This window comes from Colobus angolensis, unplaced genomic scaffold (genome assembly GCF_000951035.1).
Source record: "Colobus angolensis palliatus isolate OR3802 unplaced genomic scaffold, Cang.pa_1.0 Scaffold30, whole genome shotgun sequence".
NCBI classification, from domain to species: domain Eukaryota; kingdom Metazoa; phylum Chordata; class Mammalia; order Primates; family Cercopithecidae; genus Colobus; species Colobus angolensis.
In genome coordinates this window covers 2,095,725-2,122,915 of record NW_012116266.1, presented here as the reverse complement: position 1 = coordinate 2,122,915, position 27,191 = coordinate 2,095,725, and the positions used below count along the sequence as shown (strand labels likewise).

Sequence of the window (27,191 nt, the reverse complement as noted above, 5' to 3'; positions counted from 1 at the left end):
GTATATATATATATATATATAAAATTAGCCAGATGTGGTGGTGTGTACCTGTAATCCCAGCTACTCGGGAGGCTGAGACAAGAGAATTGCTTGAACCCGAGAGGTGGAAGCTGCACTGAGTCAAGATTGCGCTACTGCACTCCAGCCTGGGCGACAGAGTGAGACTCCATCTCAAGAAAAAGGAAAGCTTTTATTTTTGAGTGGTAATAATGCCTAAAATAGAAATTACCTAAGATTTCTAGTATTTAAAGAAATAGTACTTCTTGGCAGATAGAACTAAATATATTTGTTTTGAAGCTTTAAGACAAAGTTACATTCTAATCCATAATAGTCCGAAATACACGTCATTTTATAATAATTTTTTTTTGAGAGCTGAAAAAAATTTTTTTGAGGTATGCTTTCTATGAGATGAAGGTTGTTTTTAAATTTGATTGCCACTTCGTAGTATATCAGAACTTACTGGATCAAAGTACTTAAATTCATATGTTGAGAGTCAAACCGAACTAAAATAGTTAATACATATGTTTCTGAATATTTGGAGATTTGCTGCTGGGCTTTAGGATAATCATTTCACTGAGAGTACTCATCTTACAATCTTTATACTGTACAATCCAGAATAGTTATTTTGATAATTCTCACCTTCGAGTTGAAAATCAAATTCTAATTTATTTTTTTTCAAAAGACAGTTTTCTTAAGGATTGCATGTGTTCAGGAAGGAAAAGCAAATTTGCTAGTTTAAATAAAGATTGTTTTAAACTGATCAGAAAATGTGAAAGTAAGTTTTATCATAAATGGTGATTGCATATTTTTCTTTATATGCAGAATTAGTTCTAATTCACGCAGGAAATAGAAACATTCTGTCTACATTTGCATTCAAGCTTATCCCTTTAATTCAGAGTGATTTAACATTGTCTGTCTGAAAAAAAATGCAGATATCTTATTTTTAATAGGTGTCACATTATCAGTGGCTTTCCATTAGAAAAGAAAAATCCCTCAATTTGGTAAAAAGCATCTTAGTACCTGGCTGGTAGAACCTCATTTGCAAGCCCATTATAGCCTTGATAAGAGTCTGCAAACATGTCTTTGAGCAGCTTAAGTTAATAAATATTAAAAACCTTATTCTAATAGAAAATTGGTTGAGATTTTTAAAGTGCATGAAAAGCGAATGTTTTGCTTAACGTTTTTTGCTACATTCTTAACTATGCATCAATAAATGTAAATATGTGAGGATAATTTAAATATTTTTCAATTTAAACCTCGCTTAGTTTTCCTTACTTAAAAACCATTACATTTTGTATACACCTAACAAATGTTGAGTTCTCACTAATAATCATGATTTGTTAGGAATATACATGAGCTGTTTAATAGGAATTGTTAACTGAACCAGCTTACCTCCTCTCTCAACCTAGAGACTAGAAGGATTTAAATTCTAGCTGTGTGATCTTGAGTAAATTATTTGGGGGTAGCAAATATTTGTTTCAGGAGAAACACTTGCAGTTTCTACTAAACCTTAGGTGTCCAATTAAATGGCACTTCAAGTTAACAAATCTAGTGGTCATTGTTCTGTCCTTGTCTTACTCTCTCAGCGGTATTGGACACAGTTGATTACCCTCTTTTTTTGAAAATTTTGTTTCATCTCTTGGCTTCTGTGACACAGTGGCTCTCTTGCCTCACTGGCTATTTCTAACAAGTCTTTAAAATCTGACATCTTGAATTATGTGAGTGCCCCAGGGCTTGGTTCAGGGCTGTCTTTTTTTTTTTTTTTTTTTTTTTTTTTTTTTTTTTTTTTTTTTTTTTTTTTTCAGTAGAGGTGGGGTTTCACTGTGTTAGCCAGGATGGTCTCGATCTCCTGACCTTGCGATCCGCCCGTCTCAGCCTCCCAAAGTGCTGGGATTACAGGCTTGAGCCACCGCGCCTGGCCTGTTTCTTTACTGTCTACCTAAGTAACAACTTCCAGTCTCAAGTCTTTAAGTGGGATCATGACTTTAAATTCGTTACTCTCTACTTTTAGCTCTAGCCCTCTAAATTCTGTGCTCGTATATAGAACTGCCTGTTTGATATCTCTACTTCAGTATCGATTTGAATAGAACTTCTGAATCAGAACTCTTAGTTCCCTAGTCCTAAACTTCTCTTCTAGTCTTTCTTATTATTGTAAGTGGCACCACAATCCCTCATCTATTTCAGTTCAAGTTCACAACCTAAAAATTATCTTTTAATTCTCTTTCCTCACCTTCCACATCCTATACATCCTCCAGTTGTGGAAGCTCTACCCTTATAGTAGTTCTTGAATTCACTAACTTCTCTCTACAGTTGTTGAGCCTCCATTATCTCTTACCTGGACTATTGCAGTAGCTTCCCAACAGGTATCTCTGCTTCCATTCTTGGCACTCTCTAATTTACTTAACAATAGCAGGTAGAATAATTTTTCTAAAAAGAAAATCAGAGGATTGAAAATTACAAATATGAAATAAATTTAAAACGTTACACTTTGATAGACTTTTAAAAGACCTCATTTTATTAATTTTTAAAACTTGAAATGTTTTAAAACTTGTCATGTTTTCCATGATCATTATACTATAAAAAGAAATCTCAATAAAATAGCAAATACTCAGAAGCAAAATAAAATTCATTTTAATAGGTGTGTAACACCACTGCATTAGAATAATATATATCAACTAATATTTTTTCTTTCAATCCACAATTCAGTGGAACTAGAACATTTTCATCACCCCAGAGGAACTTAATGTTAATATTTTTGCCTTTACTCTTAAGTGTATCTTGGAAAATTTTCAGCTTGTGGAATTTGCTAGGTAACTTAAAATGCTGAGCTATCTATAGAAACTTCTTTATGCCAAGTTTACAAAATGTGTTAAATGCCTGAATAATTTTAGATTAATAGGATGTTTTATGACCCAGTTATATGCACACATTTACAGTTTACTTTAAAAGAACACAAATACAGACAATTTGGGTCAGATTATGATGTACAGTAGTAGCAATAACATGAACAGTAATAGTAATATTATACCAACAGTTATGTATTAATGAATACTATAATACTAATAGCAGAATACTTATTTAGCATTTATTATGAGTAATCAGTGTTTTCGTTGTTATAAAAACTAAACATTGAGATATATATATTCTTTGTTTAAAAAACAGAGAAAGAATGAAATGAAGGGAATCTGACAAAGTTACAGGGTGTGAATGGGCAAATAAAAGAATTTTCTAATGTAGAAATATTTTGAATCTTTATGAAAGATGCATTATTTTCATAATTATAATTGAAGATAAATGTCAAAAACTTGTGCAAACCTGAATCAGTGGTTTTAAGTAGGTTTTTTTTCCTTAGTGTTGTAGAAATAACAGTAGCCTCATGGACCAGTAGAGGGCATGATCTTCCTATGGTAGACTTCAGTTTTCAAATGTCATCTTAAAGACATATTAAGGAAAGTGTACTACTCCTTGCTTAAATCGTAGCCCTCCAGATGTCATTGTAGAATTACTGTATTAATTTATTTTTCTTTATTTCTTAAACATAAACAATCATAAACTCTCAGCACACTTCATTTTTACTTTTTGTCTTCTCTTTGTTTTGACTTTGAGCAGTCAAAAGCAAATAGCTTCATTTGGAGGAGGCATTCCTCTGAAAGGATACACTGGATGCCTGGCAAATGCTGTCCATATCATGGACAGTATCTAAAGTGCTGAACAAAGACATTTTCTTGATCTGTGCGTGGCCTTCAATTTAAAGTGAGAAAAGTGGATTAAGCCGTTTGTGTGAGCTACAAAATGTTATTTCAATGAAAACAAAAGGATCGAATTTGTAGACGTTAAAACTAAATTAAAAACTTACTTTTTTAGGTATAAAGCTTCTCATATTGATTTCCATAGGCCCTTACTATTATTCAGAACATGATAGGTTTGTTTTTGTTTTTGTTTTTTTTTGAAAAAAATGTTGTAAAGACACGGATCTCACTGTGTTGCTTAGGCTGGTCTCAAACCCCTGGCGTCAAGCAATCCTCCAGCCTCCACCTGCCAAAGTGTTGGGATTAGAGTTGTGAGCCATGCTGCCCAGCTAACATCATGTTTTAGATAGTCAAAGTTTTGCCACCTAACAGAGAAATAACACCACCAAATCCAATATACCACAAACTAAATTATATATTTTTAAGTCAATATTTCTACTATTGCTGAGATATTTCTGCTTTTACAAAATTTTGAAATTTATTATTCACTTACGATTTGGCAGTGACTGGTATATATTTCCCCCTAGTATAAGAAGCATCGCTCTTCTCATGCACATACCAACAACTTTGCAAAGTCCGTGGTCAACCTTGTGGATTCTGTAAGTATCCCGGTTTTCTTGAATTTGTGTGCCAAGATAGAATGGTTTATCTCTGTTTGCTTACTTGTACTTTTGGTATTTCTTGAGCAAATTTAAAAATACAATCCTGAAGCTCATCTGGCTAAGGAATTATAGGATGGTCCACTTGACAGAGTAGTGCTCTGAGAGTTTCAGATGACTGAGTTATTCCCAGAATCCCAAAGGTACATTAGTGTTGCTTCTAAGTCGTGTCTGTACATTATTGCCCCCAGCCTATGGAGGACAAAAACAGCGGAGAAATAGCTACCAAAATCTATTTGCTATTATACTTGGCAAATGAGACTTTTTAAAGAAACAATTGGGCTTTTCTTAAATATATGGTGGTAACAGAGAAGAAAAAATGGATTGAGGCAGAGTATGTTTGGAGAATATAGGTAATACCAAAAAAATTTTTTTTTAAGGATACAAATATATTTTCTTAGTGTTCCATTGATGTGATATTTCACACTTGATTTCTAGATGATGGAAATAAGTGCAGTCCCCAAATACAACTAATTTGGAATAATAAAATATATAACTCCTTACAAAGACTTCTAACTGTACAAATCTTTAATATTGATATGTTTTCCTCCTTATTTTGTGAATTACAGAAAATGGTTAAGATTTTCTTCCTTTTTCCTGTCTTAGGTTAGAACTCTATAGATATGAACATTATACATTATGTTCCAATGAATAATTCAGTTGACTAGTCAGAAATTAAATATAGAATACTACTTCATATGTTGTAATATAAAGTGCTATTTTGCTCAGCTAAATATATTTTTATCTGGTATTTTATTGTGTGTTCCCTCTTAAATGGGAAAAAAACCCACCATTTTTTATAAATTGCCAAATATCTAAATGACATTTATTTACTCCAAAGAGCTGCCTTCTTTTCTGCCTTTTAAGCAGTCCACAAACGTCCAATCATGTAAATACTCATAACATACATATGTTATGTACCTGGTGGGCACAGCTGCACAAAAGTATAACATGAGTGGATGTCCATCGAGTATCTCATATAGAGTTAGGATTGCACCTCAGAGCCAATTTATACCCCGTTTATTAATTTTCTTTAATTTCAGCCCTTATCTATCTTCTCAGAGGAAAACTACAAGTGAATATGGAAAAGAGAATCTTAAACACATCTTTTCCCCTGCAAAAGCTGTTTACTTGGTAGCATCTCTGAATTAGTTGTTTCAAGATGATTGAATAGAATCACGTCATGCAAAGTGCAATTTTTATTTTGGGTGACCACATAAGGTTCTGAAACTGACCACTGATTTTTAAAAGACATTACATTTAACTTGTTTTTGTTGTAAAGTCATTATATAATAGCTTCAATTTGATTTAGGCATAATGGTGTTCCCCTTCTTCAGTGTGTTGAAAGATCATCCTTTTTTTTTTTTTTTTAAGACGAAGTCTCACTCTGTCCCCCAGGCTGGAGTGCAGTGGCGCGATCTCGGCTCACTGCAAGCTCTGCCTCCCAGGTTCATGCCATTCTCCTGCCCCAGCCTCCGGAGTAGCTGGGACTACAGGTGCCTGCCACCACACCTGGCTAATTGTTTTGTATTTTTAGTAGAGACGGGGTTTCACCGTGTTAGCCAGGTTGGTCTTGATCTGACCTCGTGATCCGCCCATCTCAGCCTCCCAAAGTGCTGAGATTACAGGCGTGAGCCACCAAGCCCGGCCCATTGTTTTCTTAATTAGTTTGAAAATAGGGCAAAATGACAGCATTCATTGATGTCTCTTGATTGTGTGAATTGTTTAGCTACTGGGCCAAAAGTAGAGACAGAGCAGGAAGGAAACAATTTAAATATTGCGGGTGATGCCACCCTGTGGTGAGGATGAGATGAGTGATAGGGATCTGCTCTTTTTTAGCCTCAGATCATTGAGTCTATCTCTCAATCTCTCCCAGTGCTGTTTTACTTTTCATATAATATGACCTCCAAGGGCATGCCAGCTATATTGTTTGGTGCTTATCTGGAGATTTAATGATCCATGCCAATCCAGCAGGAATAAATGGTTGCACTGCACTTGCTCAGAACTGGTATATCAGGCTCCAACCTGTTACCTGATATGAGATTTGAAAGGGTGATTTTATGAACGACGTTTTAAATTTATGTCCTGGCTTTAGAATCCTTACTGTCTCTCCCTAGGATGGTGAATGTATTGCTCTGGGATCGAAATAACCCTGTAGGAGAGTTGAAACCAAGTTGTGTGATTGTTCTTTCTTTATTTTTGCTCTTGGAAAAAAGAAAGGAAAAGAAGATTCTATATATCGGGCTAATAATGACCCCATGTTCTCCTCTCACCTCCCCCTTCCTGTCCTTCCACTGACTCTGACTCACTGATCGTGCATGTTTGACCCAGTGTTTTCCTCCTGCACCTGTCCTGTTGTATACCCTCAGATTTACAAGGAGCAGCTCAACACCAGGGTTGTCCTGGTGGCTGTAGAGACATGGACTGAGAGGGATCAGATTGACATCACCACCAACCCTGTGCAGATGCTCCATGAGTTCTCAAAATACCGGCAGCGCATTAGGCAGCATGCTGATGCTGTGCACCTCATCTCGTATGTACTCATTTCAGCCTTTATTGTAGTCTTTGGTCTGACATTTGTCCTTATCCCTTTTTTGGTTCAGTTAAGTTAAATATCAGAAAATAGTGACTTGAACAAGATTGCTGTGGGTTCCTTTGTCTGTTAGATAAGAAGCATGGAGTTAGGATATCCAGTGCTGGGGTGGGGTGCTGGTGGTTCTGTAGTTGTAATGTCTACCTTTAGAGCCCATAACTTTCATCCTGAAGGTCAGCTCACAGTCTAGGATGCCTGCTGGCCCTCCAGCCTTCATTACTGGCAGCGGGCATGACATGTCGGGAGAAGGGCAAAAGGGTACTCCTTCCAGCCGAGCTGACTGCTGTAAAGCAAGTTTCCTGAAAGCTTACACATGTCTGTTTCATGAACAAATCATTTGCTAGGTGGTAGTCACATGGGCCACACCTAGCTACAAGAGAGGCTAGCAAATATAGTCCTTTTAGATGAACCATTCAGTTGAGTTTCCACTACCAAGGAAAAGGGGTTCCATACTTTCTTTTTAATATAATAAGCTATTCTCTTCCTCAATCATGGCAAAGCTATTTTCAGATAGTCCTCTAAGGTTCTGTCCTGGAATCAAACCAACCAAACTACTCCTTCTTTTTCTCCCACCGTTATCCTTTACTTCCTGTTTTTTCAGTCTTTAATCAGCAATTTTTAATAATCAGCAATATTAATTCCTTTTAATCACTATTAGATATTCGCTACTAGAAAAAAGTCAAGAGCTGTGTCTCTTTATCTTGGTGTTTTTAATTCCTGTGCTAGTACATGATGCTTAGTAGGTACTTGGTGCTTGCTCAATTGAAATTATTTAATATAACAAATTTAAAGGTAATTATGTCATAAATTTTAAGGTATTTGAAATACAGTTTTTGATTTCTTGGAGGAGGATGGTTTGGGGGTGTTCCGTGTAGGAGGGTAGACATATTTTGGGAGAGTATGAAGTGATGGTCCACCACGTTGGTTTTCTCATAGCACTGCTTTTTCTTAAGGCGGGTGACATTTCACTATAAGAGAAGCAGTCTGAGTTACTTTGGAGGTGTCTGTTCTCGCACAAGAGGAGTTGGTGTGAATGAGGTAAATTTTACCAATTAGAGCTTCATCTTTGTATCTGTTCTCTTTTTTCCCTATGGCCCAGTTTACATACTTTCTTGTGCTTGTTTAGAATGATGACATGGCAAATGTAGCACGAGTGGCTTATGTTATTAATAAATAGAACCCAACGTGGTCCTTTTGGTTCATAGTGATGTATTTTGGTATCATAATGACAATTTTTCCTATATATCAGGCAAATGCAGCTGAAGATTGGCCTAGAGACTTTTAGGCCTCTATAGATAAAGATGTTAAGCTCTTATAAGCTTATTAATCCTTCCCTGACTTTTTTTTTGTTATAATGCTCCTCTGTCCATGTTAAATTTAACTCATTAAAATCAAAGGATTTCTGATATCAGTACTGTAGCTTTTTTTCTCCCTATGTATATGTTTTCATTTTCATGCCTTCTACCTACCTATCTGTAGAATGAACTCAAACACCTATTTCCTTAATCTCATTGTTTGGATTTTAATACTTTCAGTTTTATAAAGGAAATTCTTAATTGGTAACAGCACCAAAAGAGCATACCCAACTATATCTAAACTCTTGTCAATACTGAAATATATTATACCAGGTTATCTCAGTAGCCTGCAATTAGCCTGGAATAATATTGGAGTATATTATACCAGGTTATCCCAGTAGCCCATTTAGTGGGTACCTCTCTTGACATATTTTAGTAAGTTGAATTTATTCTTAGTTTGGTATAAGTTGAATTGGAGCACAGCCTTTTGTGACTTGTATTTTATGTTTCAATGTGAGAGCTTCAAATTCTGAGAGATATCACGTAGTAAGAGGGGCTTTCTGCTTCTTGGGCCCAGTTGTAAAGAGGAGGTGAGAAGTAGCATATGCCATCTTTAGATACTGACAGGCTCTTCTTAGGGAACTGAGAAGATTTGTGGTAACAATTAAGAAATAATAACTAGCTTTGTGCACTCTCTCAAATGTCTCCCACACACTTTCAACTCTGAAAAACAGTATGGTCTTCCAATGGCAGTGGCACAAGTATTATCGCAGAGCCTGGCTCAAAACCTTGGAATCCAGTGGGAACCTTCTAGCAGAAAGCCAAGTATGTACATTGACCTTCTTACTCACTTTCATGTGCCATTCTGTCTGTATAATGCATGTCCAGTCAATAAATAAATATTTTTCATTCCAGTCATTATAGTTTAATTGTAGGATATCTCCTTCCTCTAAAATATTTAGAAAATAAGCAACTTAAGGTAATTTTTAATCTGTTCAGGTTGTAAAAATTTCCCTTTCAAAATGCATAAAATCATACACAGTTTCTCTGGGAATGAGTCAGCTCTTTTTCACACTGCAGAATGTGGGGATGGGAGCAGGGAATACTCTCACGCTTGGGGTTCCAGCAGCTGAGCAGACGCACAAGGTGCTAGATTAAGCTCCATCACAAGCTTAATAAGTTCCCAGTTGGATTGGGAAATAGCTTAGATCTAGAGTCAAAGAGAGTTCATCTTTAAACTCTAATGAAAGTTACCCACCTAGTCCCATCAGAAAAGTTGGAGAAAAAGGCTTTGCAAGGGAAGACCCTGCCCCAGGGCCTTTTAAGCCTGGGAACAGGTGGTAGAGGATAGGATTCTCCTCTAGTGGGCCAGGCAGGTCCAAAAGGGAGAGCAAATAGGGCCACACATCCCACCCGTAAAAAACATAGCTGGTGACTGTTAGGTATCACTTTTTCATTAATCAGATGAGAGGTAGATAGAAAGGGCTAATTTTCTAGTGGGCAAAGGGTCTAGGGCTCACAGTAATTTGAAGGGTCCATGAAAAATGTTAATTTCTTTTAAAATCAGAATAAAATTCAACCCAGATTGTATTTACCATTATACCAACACAATGGTAAAATATAATTTTTAATACATTTTTGTGGCAGCGGGCAACGACCTAATGCAATCCTGTGAAAAGAGAGACCAATGTGTTCACTCATATTATTCACTTAACTAGAAATTAGGTGAAAGTCCCTTCATATTTTTTGAAAATATGAGACACTGGGAGTAAAGGTCTCACTTGTCACCCCAACCTCTCCAGAGAAGAAAAGGACAAAATCTACCTTAATATTATTCTGTATTTTATATTCTTTTTTCATTAATGCATAATATTGTGGAAAATTGAAACAAATTATATATACACAGGCTTCTCAATTCCCTTTATGGGTACATTAAGATAGTCATCACAAGTGTCTGGTGGCATTTCACAAACCTCTGCAAACTTCCATTGACTGTCTTGCTCAGAGTGTTTGCTTTCCCAGGAAACACCTAGTACACATTAAAGGAAGTGTTTAGAGTTTCGCCATCTGGCATATTCACCTTAAAACCAGAAAGGTGTATGACCAGGTTTAGGCCGTTGTTTAGAAATCTTGGATCTGGAAAGAGGCCAGTGCTAGAGTCAGCTGAAAGGTGTTACTGAGTTGCATGGTGAAATAGGGTGAGAAGTAGAGTTCATTACTAATGCCTGCCATAGTTCCCTCCTTCCTAAAATTCTTTATTTCTTTGTGACTTGTTTGTTTAGGTAGCTATTTCATTGGTTCTAAACTTTGAGTTTAAAAAATCTATTTGGAAGCCTATCTTTGCATATACCTGTCTCTATATATGCATCGATATATATCACTCTCTCTGTCAAGATATATGTAGATATATGTATGTATCTCAATAGAGAGAGAGAGATGTATAGAAAGGAGAAATAGGAAAAAATTAATGAAGAGAGGAGCCCATCACAATATCAATATGTCAGTCTCTGGTATCGAAGTTAAGTTATAAATGTTTTTAAGTGATTATGTACACTTCTGTTTTAGATTGCTCTCTTTTACTAAACCTTTTAGTATAGTGTTCATTCAAGTCTCTTGTTCATCCTCACTTCAACTCTTACAAATTGAATTCTCTTCTCTAACTTCGAGCATTCTGTTAGAAAACTTCAGTGATGATCCGTTGTGTTTGTGCAACACAGCTTTATAATTCACAGAGAGCACATAGGTACTCCATCTAGTGTGAACCCCACAACCACTCTGGAAGATAGACAAACAGGTGTTATTCCCATTTTAGAGGTAGAAACACTGAGACCCAGGAAATGCTAAGTTACTTGCCTATGGGACTCTCTCATATGACAGAACTTGGGCTAGAATTCAGGCTTTCCGATTTGTAGACCAGGGTACTTTTCACTAAACGTTGGAACTAGGAACCAAATTGAGTTGTCAGAGTTACAAAAATAATGAAGAGAGGCACAGTTTTATTTCTTGCCAGCTGTTTTCTTAGGAAGTAACCTATAATTCTGGAAAGGATAAGGAAATACTGATTTAAAATAAATAAATTTTGTTCTGTAAGACTTCACGTTCCTTGTCTATTTGACTGACATGGAATTGGTAATAAAGAATTATTGTAGGAGTTATAATACCAATTAAATATGTGACTTTCTTTGTTTCCTTTTTCTTCTGTTGCTTTTATTGTTTGATTGGACCAGAATGTGACTGCACAGAATCCTGGGGTGGCTGCATCATGGAGGAAACAGGGTAAATTTTCATTATGCACGCATTTGATATATGCCTTTTGCTAAAATTGCTACATGGAATTAGAAACAAGGTATCTCGGGTATTGGTCTTTCAGGCTAAGCACAATATAAAATCAATAATTAGTTGTCTGATATTTTTAAACTGAAAGAGCTAATTTACTTTATATTTTAATTTTTTATTTAAGGTTGGTGATAAAAGTAAAATGTATGAACTTGGACTTCTTATTAACCCTTAAAGGAAGCACATGATTAAAGCCTTCTAAGTTTAGTGGAGGCATTAATTTTTTAGTACACTTAGATTAAAAGCTAGTTGTCTACCTGATGTAGTCAGTGAAATCAATTTAGTCATCAATTTACATTTTAAAGAACTCATAAATATATATGTTTACAGCAATAAAAATTATACTATACTGTTTATAAATCAATAAAACTTTTTTAAAATTAAGACAGACTTACCGTGTCTAAATCAGGTAGTCTTCTAGTGATCAACATTTGAACATTCCCTCACTTTTCTTTTGTGAATACTTTGGGAACTAGACCAGCTTCCCCAGAGCTGCTGTTGATTCAATGAACCAAGGTCTGGAAATATTGCCCTCTTTCCCAGGGACCCGTGCCTCATGGGAGCCACTGCCCCCGGCCCCCTAAGCCATAACCTACTCCTAGTAGAGGGGAGAGGTTTCCTCACCTATGTGCCTCTTTTGCTTTCTTTGCCATGCCAGACACCTGCTCAACACACCAACCATTTCTGGTCCTACCTGCATTCCTCTGAGCCCTGGTTGCGCAAGGCCCTGACATACTTGAACAGAGTCCCATTGTTTTCTTCCACCAGCCCTCCTAGGAGTCCAACTCCTGGGGAGGAGTGTAGGCATGAAGGTTTGCATAGTAGGCCATTATCCCTGCTACTTTAGAATGCATTTCTAGAAATAGAGTTTAAACATGAAACCCTTAGCTTCCACGGTTCCCTTCCTATTACTCCATAGCTTAGTAATTTATGGCTTAACCAGGCTTTTCTGAGGACTGCTATAAGAAGGTAACACCTATAATATTGGCTCTATAGGGAGATGTCTTCTGTCTTCTAAATTAATCTCTGGGTTTTTTTACAGTGACTCTTCATAATATTTATAAAATATATAAAATATTTTAAATGAGATATAGTAAAATGTTTTAAAGTAAATATATATTTTCCCAAGAATATATTTCTATATAGTTTTTCTAAGAGGTTCCTATCAAAAGTGGCAGGTTTTACCTACTTCTGTAAACTACCTTCATACATCAGAATGCATAGAATTATTGAATTGCTTCCTAGAATAAGTGGCCTGTCACTCGCAAGTTCAAGCACTGTTACAATCACACACTGTTTTCCTGAGGAATAGGTGTGTGTGTGTGTGTGTGTGTGTGTGTGTGATTCAGTTTAACCGTAACCATGTGTATAATATTCCCCTGTGTTCTTACATAGAGGTATTATATTTGATTAAGTAATTCACAGAGAGGCTCATTTTCTATTCCTAATTAATAATGAATATCACCAAATAGATTTGAAATTGAGAATAAAGAGCTATTATTCATGGGAGCATACCCTAATTCTATTGTCACCGTGCATATACATACTAAAAACATATGTACATATACACGTATGATCTAATATAGCTCTTTAGGGTTTCCTTGTTTACCTGAATTGCATTGTTGGCCTGCATGATACAGTCTTTAATAAACTGGCCCTCACAACTCTCTCCTCCAATGTAAAATCTAGTAAGTTCATGAGCTCCTTTTATTCAGAACAGAGGCAAAAAAAAAAGTGCTTGACTTTAATGCGATATAGCAAATAAAAATGAACAAACTTTAAAATACAGCCTATTTGAAGAGGTTTTGTAATGAGCTTTTTAAAAACCATTTCAAGCCTGGTCACAAAAGGGTGACCTGCTGAGGAGGTTGTAACATCGCCCTCAAATCTTTGATTTTCTTTGAATTTCCATCTCTGCAAACTCCACCACATGTACTTAAGTGGCAATTTGAACATAAATGCCTTGTCAAAATTTGTGTAGATTCATTTGGATCCAAAGTGAACATTTTGTTCCAATTTAGGGGTTTTAATTTTCTTCTCTGATGATTGCTTTTGGTAAATTATTTACATAGCAGATTCTTTGTCTCCTCAGGGTGTCCCATTCTCGAAAATTTTCAAAGTGCAGCGTTTTGGAATATAGAGACTTTTTACAGAGAGGGGGTGGAGCCTGCCTTTTCAACAGGCCAACAAAGGTTAGTAACTTAGAACATTTACTAAGAAAGTATATTATTTCTCCAGTGTTTTATAATGGAACAGTGCTGGATATCAGATGCCTGTCTTGGAAAGCAGGTTTCTTGTCAGTCAGAATAATATTTAGTTATAAAAGTCCTTATCATGTTAAAGATTGAGTCCTGTTTAAGTGAATGACAAAACCATAGATTCAGTGTGTTCTTGGTCTCTGGTTTTTCAGTGCTAGCTAGAACTCAAAAATCCTCCTTCCAAAAAGCAAACAATCCTTCAACTAAAATATCTTTGAGATTTTCTTGTTAAGGTTTTCACCCTGCTGCTAAGAGATGATGGGTTAAATTAAGATAAAATATTATTTTAATCAATTTCTCTGATAAAAATTCCATTTCTCCTTGACATTCTTTCTAGGGACAAGTATTAGTCCATTTTCACACTGCTATAAAGATACTACCTCAGACTGGGTAATTTACAGACAAAAGAGTTTTAATTGACTCACAGTTCTGCATGGCTAGGGAGGCCTCAGGAAACCTACAATCATGGTAGAAGGTAAAGGGGAAGCAGTCACCTTCTTCACAAGGTGGCAGGAGAGAGAGAAAGAGCTTGAGGAAGTGCCATACTTTAAAACCATCGGCTCTAGTGAGACTCTAGTGAGACTATCCTGAGAACTGCATGGGGGAAACCACCTCCCTGATTCAGTCACCTCCCATCAGGTAGATTCCTCCCTCAACATCTTGAGATTAGAACTCAAGATGAGATTTGGGTGGGGACCCAGAGCCAAACCATGTCAGGGCCTAACTAATTTCTTGACTTTTTTGAGTGGTTTGTCCTCCTGGGACATTAGTTCCTTGTAAATATCAGCCAGACAAAAAATCACCCAAGGTATTTATGGTTACCATAAATATACATATGTGTTTATAATACATTGTCTCTTTACCTGGGGAGGGCCACGTTGTCAATTGGCATTTCATCAAACTTTGTCTATATAGTGTCAGAATCCTTTATTCATGTATTCTTAATTCAGAAAATGGAAAATTTTCAGAAGTGTTTTTTATGTTTGTGGAAAACATATTTGACAGTAAAACTTGTCCTAAACTGAAAAATATTTATACCTCATAAGGTAAATATTCGTAAGTCTTGCTGCAGAAATATTAACGGATTATAGTATATGTCCCAAGCCCCTCAGGACTATTACATAGAATATGGTAAATGCATCACACTTCTCTAAACTTCAGCAAAGCTGGAAGTCTCAAACTCACTGGCTTCAAAGCTTTTGCATAAATCGGGGCTGTAGACCTGCAGTAGCATGTTTGGAAACGAAGCTGCTCAGCAGGCAAAAGATAGGATCAATGCTAATTAGCAGATGGTATAGAAATTCTAACATGGCAAATTTCGTATTTCTTTTTAAGATACTACTTCATGAGTCAAATATAGCTCATTGCTATGCAAAATGTTTAATACTGTGCAAATTGAGAGAGCAGCGAAATAATGTTAACCTTTTTTTTTTTAAATCAGTAACTAACGTGGTAACTGACAGGATAATTTATTCCTAAACCCATAATTCAGCAACACTACGTAGTCAGGAGATGGTAGCTTGATGCCTGACATCTGTGTAAAATCTCAGTGGAAAAAGAAACAGGAGTTTTAAAGTGACCTTACATCGTTAAAGTCAGTTGCCTGCCTTTCATAACATTGATCTCAATGCAACAGAAATCCAAAAGCCTCAAAGTGTTCAAAATGGGTGAAATAAGTAATAATGAACTGCTGGCATTTTTGAATTGCACGGTACATGGCTAATTTTACCCATCTTGCAGCTTACCAGCCAATTATAAGCATCATGCCTGAGGAAACAACTCTCACTTGTTTGGAAAGGTTAAGGTTTCTAGCACATGCGTAAGGATCCGTCAGTGGATTTCTGAAATTGTGAGTTAGGAGAAAATTATTCCAATAAGTTGGAAATGAAATAAAAATAACTATAAATTGTCTGTTTTAAAAGTTAGTAAATACGGAATTATGTCTTTTTAAACTACCTAGTACAATGGTTAATAAACAACTATGGATTCCAGTGGAATAGTTTACATGTATGTATCAAAGAAGTGACTTTTTCCCCCAAGTGTTTTGAATGTATGTATATGCATGTGTTGTGTGTGTATTATTTTTACACTGTATCTGTGCATATTTTCTGTGCTTTGGGAATCTTGCTCACTGCCATGTTTTCCACATGGTTGGAGATAGTGACCCATCTCAGGATGGAGGCAGAGTCCTAAGAAGGAAAGAACGGGGAGCCTGGTATAAAGTGCAGGCCATGTTCTAGTCAGTCCTTCCCTTTTCCAATTTCTCCTGCCTCGTGATCAAAATAACACAGAGATGTGCAATGCTGATTTTACTCGTAGGACATTTCCTGGAGGGGAGTCCCACCCAAGTAACCTGGAAACCTTTGCTTTTCATAATAGTTTTGCCTTCCTGGAAGTGGAAGGAGGATCAGTTCTTTCTCAGGTGAATTTAGTGGAAGGCAACCCTTCCTTGAGGTGTGTTCAACTGCTGTGGATGGAGCCGGTTTCTCCCTGTCATATTCAGGGCTCAGACCATTTGGGTTGTAATGTGCTGCTTCAGCCTTCCTTTAAGGTGTGATGATTATGCCCAGAGAAATCCTGCCCCCCTCCCCACTGCCCCTGGAATGGGAAGTAGGCATGCTTCTCATAAACAGTCAACTACCTTTATGGTTGCTCTATAATATAGTTTATCTGGCAAGCAAGGTCATGGCACCAGTAGACTAGATTATTCTAGAAATTGTACTCTTCTATTGCCCTAGGAATGACTGAGAGATTTCTATATATCCATACATGTGTCTTATGCTTTCAGACACTTGGGATTTCTTTCCAGTGGAATGATGGGCTTGGATTTCTAGCAACATTTTTTCCTCTATGTTTACTTGCGTTTACTTGATTGTACATATCACATTTGGCTATGACTGAAGCATATTTATCTTTTTGACAGTTTTTATGGCTTCTCAGCTGTCTTGAGACAAGTCAGCAAATTAGATATCCGTGATTCTTATTAGCAATGCATTTTAGCTCCATTAGCAAATATGAAAAGTGATCTATTCCTCTTGACAGCTTATCTCCATAAAAAGTAACTCTAATGCTAGAGGTCATCTCTGGAGCCCACGGCCAGAGAATCCCCCAAGAGATATTGCCCCATTTCAGATATATTTTTTTAAGTGCTATTAATAAGTGAACAGTATTTCCCATAGTCATCATTTATAAGATGCCGTAACAACAGATCATAGAAGAATATCACATGATAGCTGATTATACGGCCCTTGTATGTGACCTGGTTGATGTGCTGATTTTCTGTGATAAACTGAAAAATGTTTCCCTTCTCTCCCTAATCTCTTTAGCTATTTGAGCCCACGGAATGTGGAAATGGATATGTGGAAGCTGGGGAGGAGTGTGATTGTGGTTTTCATGTGGTAGGTATAAGAAACCTTCTATACTTACAGCACAGATCTTACTTGGTGCAAACAGGTATAGCATTCATGAGAGGCCAGCTCATGGATTGTGGTCTTGCTGCCTGTCTTTCTCATCTCTCTGATTAGTGCTTAATTCAGCTCAGACACGTTAGAATTAGTCATGTCCTTATGGCCTTGTCTGAGCAAACCTAATGGATTCTTCTGATTGAATTCCCTACCTCTTAAAAATTTATAGCTCATATTCATCTAAATTTTACCAAATCATAAAACATTCTTTCTGTGTTGTATATTATTTTTATCTTTATAAAATAGATTGGGCATTAAAATGTAATGGAGCTAGTTGGAGGAGAATTGCCTGCTAAAAATTAAGCTTTCTCTTTGGTATTGAAGTCCTTTCATAGAAGATCTTACTTTGCTGAGAAGTATTGCAGGAAGGAATCTATCCTTGTTTAAAGTAATTAATTATTTCCCAGAGTATTTGCTTACTATTGTATAAATGTACTCATTTGGAATATGCATGCCACGTGTGGAGAGAAAATGACTGACCAGCTGGTCAGGCTCTTCGCTCACTCACGTGAAGTGTTTTCTCTAGGAATGCTATGGGTTGTGCTGTAAGAAATGTTCCCTCTCCAACGGGGCTCACTGCAGCGACGGGCCCTGCTGTAACAACACCTCATGTCTTGTGAGTGTTCTGACAGTTTCATCTTTCTTTTAACTGACAGATTAGCCAGATATCTCAGTGTGTACACTGAGCATTTGTATAGCTAGTCACAAATTTCTTGGGTACAGTGTACATATTAGCCTGGCAGTTTTATAGAATCGATAAATCTCAAATTCTGTGAGCCGCAACATTTATCTCTACTATTATTCACTACCAGCCGTCTTATCCTGCAATGCCTCATTAAGAAAACATACCTAAACTGCTTCCAAAAGAGTTGCCCTACTAACACAGATGAAATCCATATTAAATTGTTGAATACAGGAGGGACAATTTCTGTGGTCTTTTTAATAATATGACCTACTTATAACATTTTTCTTCAAAATGTACCCTAATTTATTTTAGACCTGAACATAAAAACTAGTGCTCATATTTTCCCATTGGGTTTAAAATCCCCTGTAAAGGCAAGAAAGTGAGATAAGAAAGTAACATCTGAATGCATACTCATATGTGTATATACACGGTTTTTGTGTGTGTGGACATATACAGTCTTCCATCCACAGAGACCACCAGTTATTTTTGAAAAGTCATTTTAATCTTCCCTTTTCTCATATATGTAACCTCTAATATTCCTTATAACCATAGAATTACATAATTTTATGATTTTTTCAATATTAGGGGCTACTATGCTCTATGGTATTTAGAAGATTCTAGCTTAGTTTCTCCTTGCTTCATGTCCCCAACTAGATTATAAATTGCTTGAGGGTAATGGTCTCTTTCCTTCACCTTTTACCCACACCCTCCTCAAATAAAATGCTTTGTATACAATAGGCATTCCCTGGCATTACTAAAGGTAATTCATATGAATTTATTAAAATTTGATTGTCTGTGTGTAGCAAAGGCAACGTTAATATCTATGCAAATAGGTAATTCAATGAAGGTTGGGTATATATGTGAATTTTTCAGAGAGATCTTAAATGTTTGTATTACAGTGTTTTGCTATTTTGTCTTAAGCCAAACCAGAATTTCTTCTTTAGGTGATTTCCATCACATTGTTTTCTGAAAATAGTACTCTGAGACGGTGGATTTTGAAATCTGAACATTTAAAGCTTTGGTTGATGATTCATCTTTAGTATAGACGGTAGCATCTGGGCCTTGTTTCTATTCTGCAGTAGGATATTCTGTCTTGCTAATTCTTAAAAAGAGTTTGGTGTTAGTTACGTGAGAGAATAGGCATTGTTGGTGAGTCTAAGAATGTTATAATAACTCTGAAATATTACATAATCCTAACTCTTAATATTGAGTTTTGATTTGCAGTTTCAGCCACGAGGGTATGAATGCCGGGATGCTGTGAACGAATGTGATATTACTGAATATTGTACTGGAGACTCTGGCCAGGTATGGCGCACTGAGTTTTCGGTAATACATTTTACTTGTAAGTGCAGATTGAGTATTCCTTATCCACAATGCTTGGGGCCAGAAGTGTTTCAGATTTAAAATTTTTGGATTTTGGAATATTTGCATATTCATAATGAGATATCTTGGGGATGGGACTCAAATCTAAACAAGAAAGTCTTTAATGTTTCATATACACTTTATACACATTGCCTGAAGGTAATTTTATGTAATATTTTTAAGTAATTTTGTGCATTAAACAAAGTTTGTGTACATTGAATCCTCAGAAAGCAAAGATATCACTATCTCAGCCACCCATGTGGACAATCATTGGTTGTTCAGCATCACCATCGTTCCTGACTCTGAATCTAAGTGCTACCAATACGCAATTATTCTCCTGTACTTATTCACACCTAATTACTTAACAATAAAAAAAAAATTGGACATACCATTAAGACATTGAAAAAATAATGTGTTCAGGGTAATCAAGCAGCACAGTAGCATCACCCAAATAACTGTATCAGCTGTTGAAAAACAGCAACAATGAAAATGGCAGGCTTTCAGTCACCACTTATGATGCTGTGTTTTAAACCTTTGAAAAGGTTACTGTATGCTGTATTTTACTTTTTTTTTTTTTTTTTAAAGAAACATCAGAAGCAGTGGAGGGACCAAGAAGTGGGTCCTCTAGGGATAAGGGGACATTCTGCTGGATGGATTTTTAAAATGGTTCCTCCAGAGTCATCTGCCTCATTAACAGAGTTTTTGCTTAGAAGTCTCTCTTTGATTTTATTAGATTGGTACAAAAGTAATTGCTGTTTTTGCCATTGCTTTTGATGGCAAAAACCATAATTACTTTTGCACCAACCTAATATAAACTGGCATGATTTCTTGTTCTGTTATGAATGCACACTGGCTCTAATTCTTCATGAAGTGCATCACACACTTTCACCATACGTCCATAGGCGCTTCTGCAGTGTTAACGATGTCATCTTCATCATCATGTCAACACTCAAAACATTTCAGATTTTGGAGCATTTCTGATCTTGGGTTTTTGTTTTAGGAAGCTCACTCAACCCGGCTCAACCTGTACATATTTTAAAGCTTTCAGTATAGATTGCACATGTGAATATGCTTTGTTTCCTTTGTTTTATGTTTTATTTTGCTTGGTTTGTGGTTATTTCTAGCTCTTTACCATACCTTCATTTTAGGAAAGTTTGGTGTGGTTTTCTTTTTTTGTGTGTGTGGGGTAGGGGCCTAAATCTTTTTTTCTTCCTAATTTCTCCTTCATAACTAGTTCTCTTTATATGATTTATATCCAACTAATTGATTTTTCTTTTCTGGTCCTTACATCTTAAACAGTACATTCACACTGATGAAGCACTAATGTGCTGTTTTGGAACATTTTAAAGCCACAAAACCAGTTATTAGACAAAATTTGGATGGATGCCCAATGTAGAAAACAAGGAACAAGCAGCACTACTCTGGCTGAAGTGGGATTGGGAGCAGAAGTCCACCTTTCTTAATTCTCCGTTGCCATGTCTGTCACACACATGTAGCCCTGGCTTCATGGCCTGTGTGGTTTGGCATGATCTTCCCATTAAAATTATTGCCACATAATTAATATTGCCCTCTAAAATTCCTTCTTTGTATAATGTTTATGTGTTTAATTTACCTATTATTTTATATGTTTAATTTATACACATTATGTCTTTATTTGTCATTCAAGTGAATATTTGTTGAGGGCCTACTGTGTGATAAGCACTGCTCTTAATACTGGGACATGGCCTTATTCTCATGGAACCTACATTCTGTAGGTTCTACACTCGTAGGGTGTAGAAAGGCAAGTAAATAAACAAAAATGTCAGATGGTGGTAAGTACAAAGCATAAAATAAGGTGAAGTGGAAAGAGTATAGGGTAGGATGTGATAGATAGGGTGATCAAATATTTCTTCCTGGAGGAGATGGCATGGAAGCAGAGACACAAATAAGAAGGAGCTCATCAGTAAATAATGAGTACAGAAGCTTAGCTTCTCCATGAAATGGAATGAAAGCAAGGATAGCTGGAGAACAGTGGAAACATTTCAAAAAGGAAGTCAAGAATCAGGGCAAGTAGGGACATGTAGGCCATGGAAAGAATTTTAGATTTCATTCTACCTTCATTTTAATTCTGACATTATTTTAAAAGCATTTTCCCATGCTATTATACAGTTTTTATAGGTAATTCTTTTCACGATTGTATGAGAGTCTGTCATGTGGATTTATCAGTTGATTTATACCCAATGTGGGTATCTAGATTTTGGCAGTTTATTATTAGTAGTATAGAAGTGAACATTTTTGTGCATTTTTACAAGAGTGTTTCTTGTTCAGGGTTAACTCCTCAGGACAAGTTCCTAAAAGTGGGGGTTACCTGTTGCTAGGCATTGTGCTTTCCAAGAGGCTCCCAATAGAGTACACTTGGCAGTCAAAATATCACTTTTATTATTGAAAATGGCCAAGTTGAAGGCTGTAGCTTAATGTGAGAGCTAAAAAGTTATCTTTAAGATCCCGATTCAGGCTGTAGCAACAGGTTACTGACAAAATTGGGTCCAGAAGGACAATGTATGGCACGGGGGAGCAATGGAAAATGCATAGTTTATGTGGGTAGGCTTGCTTCTAAAAGAATGGCAGAACTGAGGCAGAATGCCTGGTTCTTCTTCCCAAGCTTATCGTTGGTCAATCACTCCACCTCCCAGTGATGGAAGTGAGTAAGGAGGAGGGGAGCTGGGCTTACACTAAGTTCCTTAATCAGAAGGAAAAATGAGAGAGAAAGAAGGGTTCTAATTAACATTTTTGTAAAGGTGTTGATACACATTATTTGAAGCTCAATTCAAATGGATGCTCTTAAATAAATTGTACCGTGAAATATGTTCAGGCCATGTTTTCATTATTTTTATGCATATCTGTTTCTTACATTTCATTAAATAGGTTTTTTTGCAATTTTCTGTAATACAAAGTATGAGAATTGTAGGTTCTGTGTTTAATGACAAGTGTATTGACAATCCTGATACACGGTTTCACTGAGTTATGTTTTTAGCTTTGTAGAATACTACAATTTTTATATTTACCATATATGGTTTTAGTTCTGTGTAGTCAGCCCTTTTAGAAGTATAGTTTTTTCATTTCAATTTTTAACTCTTTAAGTGCCATAGAATTTACTAGAAATAAGACTTTTATGATAAGAACTCTTTGTTTAACCTAATATTCTATTGTCTAAGTAAAACATTTTTTCTTTTTATAGCATGTGTCTAAGCTGAAAATTACACTGTTAAATTAATTTCACAGTAGTACATTAGAATAGAATATTTTTGCTAATATTTTTCTAGCATGATCAGGATGAACCTAAAATAGAGGTAGAGGTACTTAAAACCCCCCCAAAATCTTCTTTTACTCCTTAAGAAATAATGAGCCTTGAATTTAATTAATACCATTAATAATTAAGAAAATGGAATCTCTGCAACTCTGAGAATCAGTATTTACAGGCAACATTATGACTTTATCTCTTTTACCTCATAATGTATTTTTCTTAATTTTTATATTAGCATTTTTATATTGCCTCAGAGCTACTTATTAAACTTACAATTTATAATAGAATAAACAATACTTAAGAGAAATCCTTGACAAACAATACTGGTAGATGTAATACAGATATTTGAAAGATAGGAGAAATATTTTTTGTTAGTGCTATGAAATACGTCATCTGGGTGGGTAGTATAACATAATTTAAAGTAAACACTTCTAAATGCTATTGCACTATTGAAGCCTGTCTGCCTCGAGTGAACCATCCTGTATAGCATAATGTACAAGGAAGGTTCTGGAATGACATTTAGAGACTGAATCCAATGCTCTGCTCATAAGCAGAATACAATGCACAGATTTATGGTTCTCCTGTTTTAAATGTGCGCAGAGAACATAGAACGTTCCCTAATTTCTCTGGTTAAACATTCCTGTGATAAGCAACTGTCTTTTATTAGCCTAAACTAAAACCAAATAGATTAGAAATCTGACATGTGGCTGTGCCAATTTAGAATAAGGGCATTTTTTCATTAGTGAAGAATTTTACAAGATTTTTTCTAACTGAAACATCACAAAAGTAAAATCTGACAAATTAATTTTAGATCCTGATGTGCTTATTCTAATAGCAATATTGCTTTTGCATTACTGTTGACTGTGGTTGTGTTAGTTTTATTTATTTTTTAACATTACAAATTTATTTTTCCATAAGTTACTGGGGTACAGGTGGTATTTGGTTACATGAGTAAGTTCTTTCGTAGTGATTTGTGAGATTTTGGTGCATTCATCACCTGAGCAGTATACACTGCACCATATTTGTAGTCTTTTATTCCTTGCCCCCTTCCTGCTTCCCCCTAAGTCCCCAAAATCTGTTGTATCATTATTACGTCTTTGCGTCAATACTTAGCTCCCACATATCGGTGAGAACATATGATGCTTGGTTTTCCATTCCTGAGTGACATCTCTTAGAATTAATAGTCTCCATTCTCAGCCAGGTCACTGCAAATGCTGTGAATCCATTCCTTTTTATGACTATGTAGTATTCCATCATATATATATGTGTGTATGTATATACACACACACACACGCTACAGTTTCTTTATCCACTCGTTGATTGATGGGCGTTTGGGTTAGTTGATGGTCATTTGAGTTGGTTCCACGGTTTTGCAGTTGCGAATTGTGCTGCTATAAACATGCGTGCACAAGTATCTTTTTTGAATAATGAGGTCTTTTCCTCTGGGTAGATACCCAGTAGTGGGATTGATGGATCAAATGGTAGATCTACTTTTAGCTCTTTAAGGAATCTCCACACTGTTTTCCATAATGGTGGTACTCGTTTACATTCCCACCAGCAGTGTAGAAGTGTTCCCTGTTCACCGCATCCACACCAACGTCTACTGTTTTTTTTTTTTTTTATTATGGCCATTCTTGCAAGAGTAAGGTGGTATTGCATTGTGGTTTTGATTTACATTTCCCTGACCATTAGTGATGTTGAGCATCTTTTCATATGTTTGTTGGCCATTTGTGTGTCTTCTTTTGAGAACTGTCGATTCATGTCCTTATCCCACTTTTTGATGGGATTTTTTTTTTTCTTACTGATTTGTTTGAATTCATTGTAGATTCTGGATATTATTTCTTTGTCAGATGTATAGATTGTGAAGGTTTTCTCCCACTCTTTGGGTTGTCTGTTTATTCTGCTGACTTTTCCTTTTGCCATGCAAAAGCTCTTTAGTTTAATTAGGTCCCAGCTATTTATTGTTGTTTTTATTGCGTTTGCTTTTGGGTTCTTGATCATGAAATCCTGGCCTATAAGCCAATGTCTGGAAGGGTTTTTCAGTGTTTTCTTCTAGAACCTTTATAGTTTCCCGTCTTAGGTTTAAGTTCTTAATCCATCTTGAGTTGATTTTTCTGTAAGATGAGAAATGAGGATCCGGTTTCATTCTCCTACATGCCGCTAGCCATTTATCCCGGCACCATTTATTTAAAAGGGTGTCCTTTCCCCCACTTTATGTTTTGTTTGCTTTGTCAAAGATCAGTTGGCTGTAAGTATTTGGATTTATTTCTGGGTTCTATATGCCATTGGTCTGTATGCCTATTTTTATACCAGTGCCACGCTGTTTTGGTGACTGTGGCCTTATAATTTGAAATCAGGTAATGCGATGCCTCCAGATTTGTTCTTTTTGCTTAGTCTTGCTTTGGCTATGTGGGCTCTTTTTGGTTCTATATTAATATTAGAATTGTTTTTGCTAATTCTGTGAAGAATGATGGTGGTATTCTGATGGGGATTGTGTTGAATTTGTAGATTGCTTTTGGCATTATGCTTATCTTCAAATATTGATTCTACCCATCCATGAGCATGGGATATGTTTCCATTTGTTTGTGTCATCCATGATTTCTTTCAGCAGTGTTTAGTGTAGAGGTTTTTTGACCCTTTGTTGGGTATATTTGTAAGTTTTTTTTTTTGCAGCTATTGTAAAAGGGGTTGAGTTCTTGATTTGATTCTCTGCTTGATCGCTGTTGTTGTATAGAAGAGCTACTGATTTGTGTACATTAATCTTGTATCTGGAAACTTTACTGAATTCCTTTTATCAGTTCTAGGAGCTTTCTAGAGGGGTCCTTAGGGTTTTCAAGGTAAACAATCATATCATCAGCAAACAGTGACAGTCTGACTTCCTCTTTACCAACTTGGAGGCCCTTTCTTTCTTTCTCTTGTCTGATTGCTCTGGCTAGGACTTCCAGTACTATGTTGAAGAGGAGTGGTGAGAGTGGGCATCCTTGTTTTGTTCCAGTTTTCGGAGCAAATGCTTTCAGCTTTTCCCCATTCAGTATTATGTTGACTGTGGGTTTGTCATAGATGGTGTTTATTACATTGAGGTATATCCCTTGTATGCCAATTTTGCTGAGAGTTTTAATCATAAAGGAATGCTGGATTTTGTCAAAATGCTTTTTCTGCACCTATTGAGATGATCATGTGATTTTTGTTTTAAATTCTGTTTATGTGGTGTATTGCATTTATTGACTTGTTTATGTTAATCCATTCCTGCATCCCTGGTATGAAACCCACTTGATCATGGTGGATTATCTTTTTGATATGTTGTTGGATTCAGTTAGCTAGTATTTTGCTAAGGATTTTAGCGCCTGTGTTCTTCAAGGATATCGGTGTGTAGTTCTCTTTTTTGTCCTTTTCCTGGTTTTGGTATTAGGTTGATACTGGCTTCATAGAATGAATTAGGGAGGATTCCTTCTTTCTCTATCTTGTGGACTAGTGTCAAAAGGTTGGTACCAATTCTTCTTTGAATGTCTGGTAGAATTCTGCTGTGAATCCTTCTGGTCCTAGACCTTTTTTGGTTGGTAATTTTTAAATTATCATTTCAATCTCACTGCTTGTTATTGGTCTGTTCAGGGTATCTAATTCTTCCTGATTTAAGCTAGGAGGGTTTCATTGTTCCAGGAATTTATCCATTCCTTCTAGGTTTTCTAGTGTATGTGTGTAAAGGTGTTCATAGTAGCTTCAATGATCTTTTGTATTTCAGTGGTATCAGTTGTAATATCTCCTGTTTCATTTCTTAGTGAAGTTTTTTTGGATTTTCTCTCTTCTTTTCTTGGTTAATCTTGCCAATGGTCTTACCAATTTTATTTATCTTTTCAAAGAACCAGCTTTTTGTTTCATTTATCTTAGGCATTTTGTTGTTGTTGTTTCAATTTCATTTAGTTCTGCACTGATCTTGGCTGTTTTCTTTATTCCACTGGGTTTGGGTTTGGTTTGTTCTTGTTTGTCTAGTTCCTTGAGGTATGACCTTAGATTGTCTGTCTGTACTCTCTCAGACTTTTTGATGTAGGCATTTAGGGCTATGAACTTTCCTGTATTTGCTGTATCCCAGAGGTTTTGATAGGTTGTGGCATCATTGTCGTTTAGTTCGAAGAATGTTTTAATTTCCATCTTGGTTTTGTTTTTGATCCAATGCTCATTTGGGAGCAGGTTATTTAATCTCCTTTGCATGGTTTTGAAGTTTCCTTTTTGAAGGTATTTGCATGGTTTTGAAGGTTCATTTTGGAGTCGATTTCCAGTTTTATTCCACTGTGATCTGAAAGAGTGCTTGATGTAATTTCAGCTTTCTTAAATTTATTGAGGCTTGTTTTATGGCCTATCATATGGTCTGTCTTGGAGAAAGTTCCATGCACTGTTGAATAGAATGTGTATTCTGCAGTTGTTGGATAAAATGTTCTGTATACATCTGTTAAGTCCATTTGTTCCAAGTAATAGTTTAAATCCATTGTTTCTTTGTTGACTTTCTGTCTTG

General features: G+C 36.1%; 1 protein-coding gene across 1 annotated transcript in view; it reads left to right on the top strand.

Moving 5' to 3' along the window:
• Positions 1 to 27,191, top strand: part of ADAM23 (ADAM metallopeptidase domain 23) — a gene marked incomplete at its 5' end in the record, with an annotated part of 169,467 nt that overhangs the window by 105,226 nt on the left and 37,050 nt on the right. Inside the window, 9 exons of the mRNA XM_011949996.1 lie at positions 4,277 to 4,348; positions 6,778 to 6,941; positions 7,955 to 8,039; positions 9,031 to 9,121; positions 11,524 to 11,572; positions 13,725 to 13,824; positions 17,217 to 17,288; positions 17,881 to 17,970; positions 19,264 to 19,344. Coding sequence (XP_011805386.1) covers positions 4,277 to 4,348; positions 6,778 to 6,941; positions 7,955 to 8,039; positions 9,031 to 9,121; positions 11,524 to 11,572; positions 13,725 to 13,824; positions 17,217 to 17,288; positions 17,881 to 17,970; positions 19,264 to 19,344 — 804 coding nt within the window. The remainder of the gene's footprint in view (positions 1 to 4,276; positions 4,349 to 6,777; positions 6,942 to 7,954; positions 8,040 to 9,030; positions 9,122 to 11,523; positions 11,573 to 13,724; positions 13,825 to 17,216; positions 17,289 to 17,880; positions 17,971 to 19,263; positions 19,345 to 27,191) is intronic.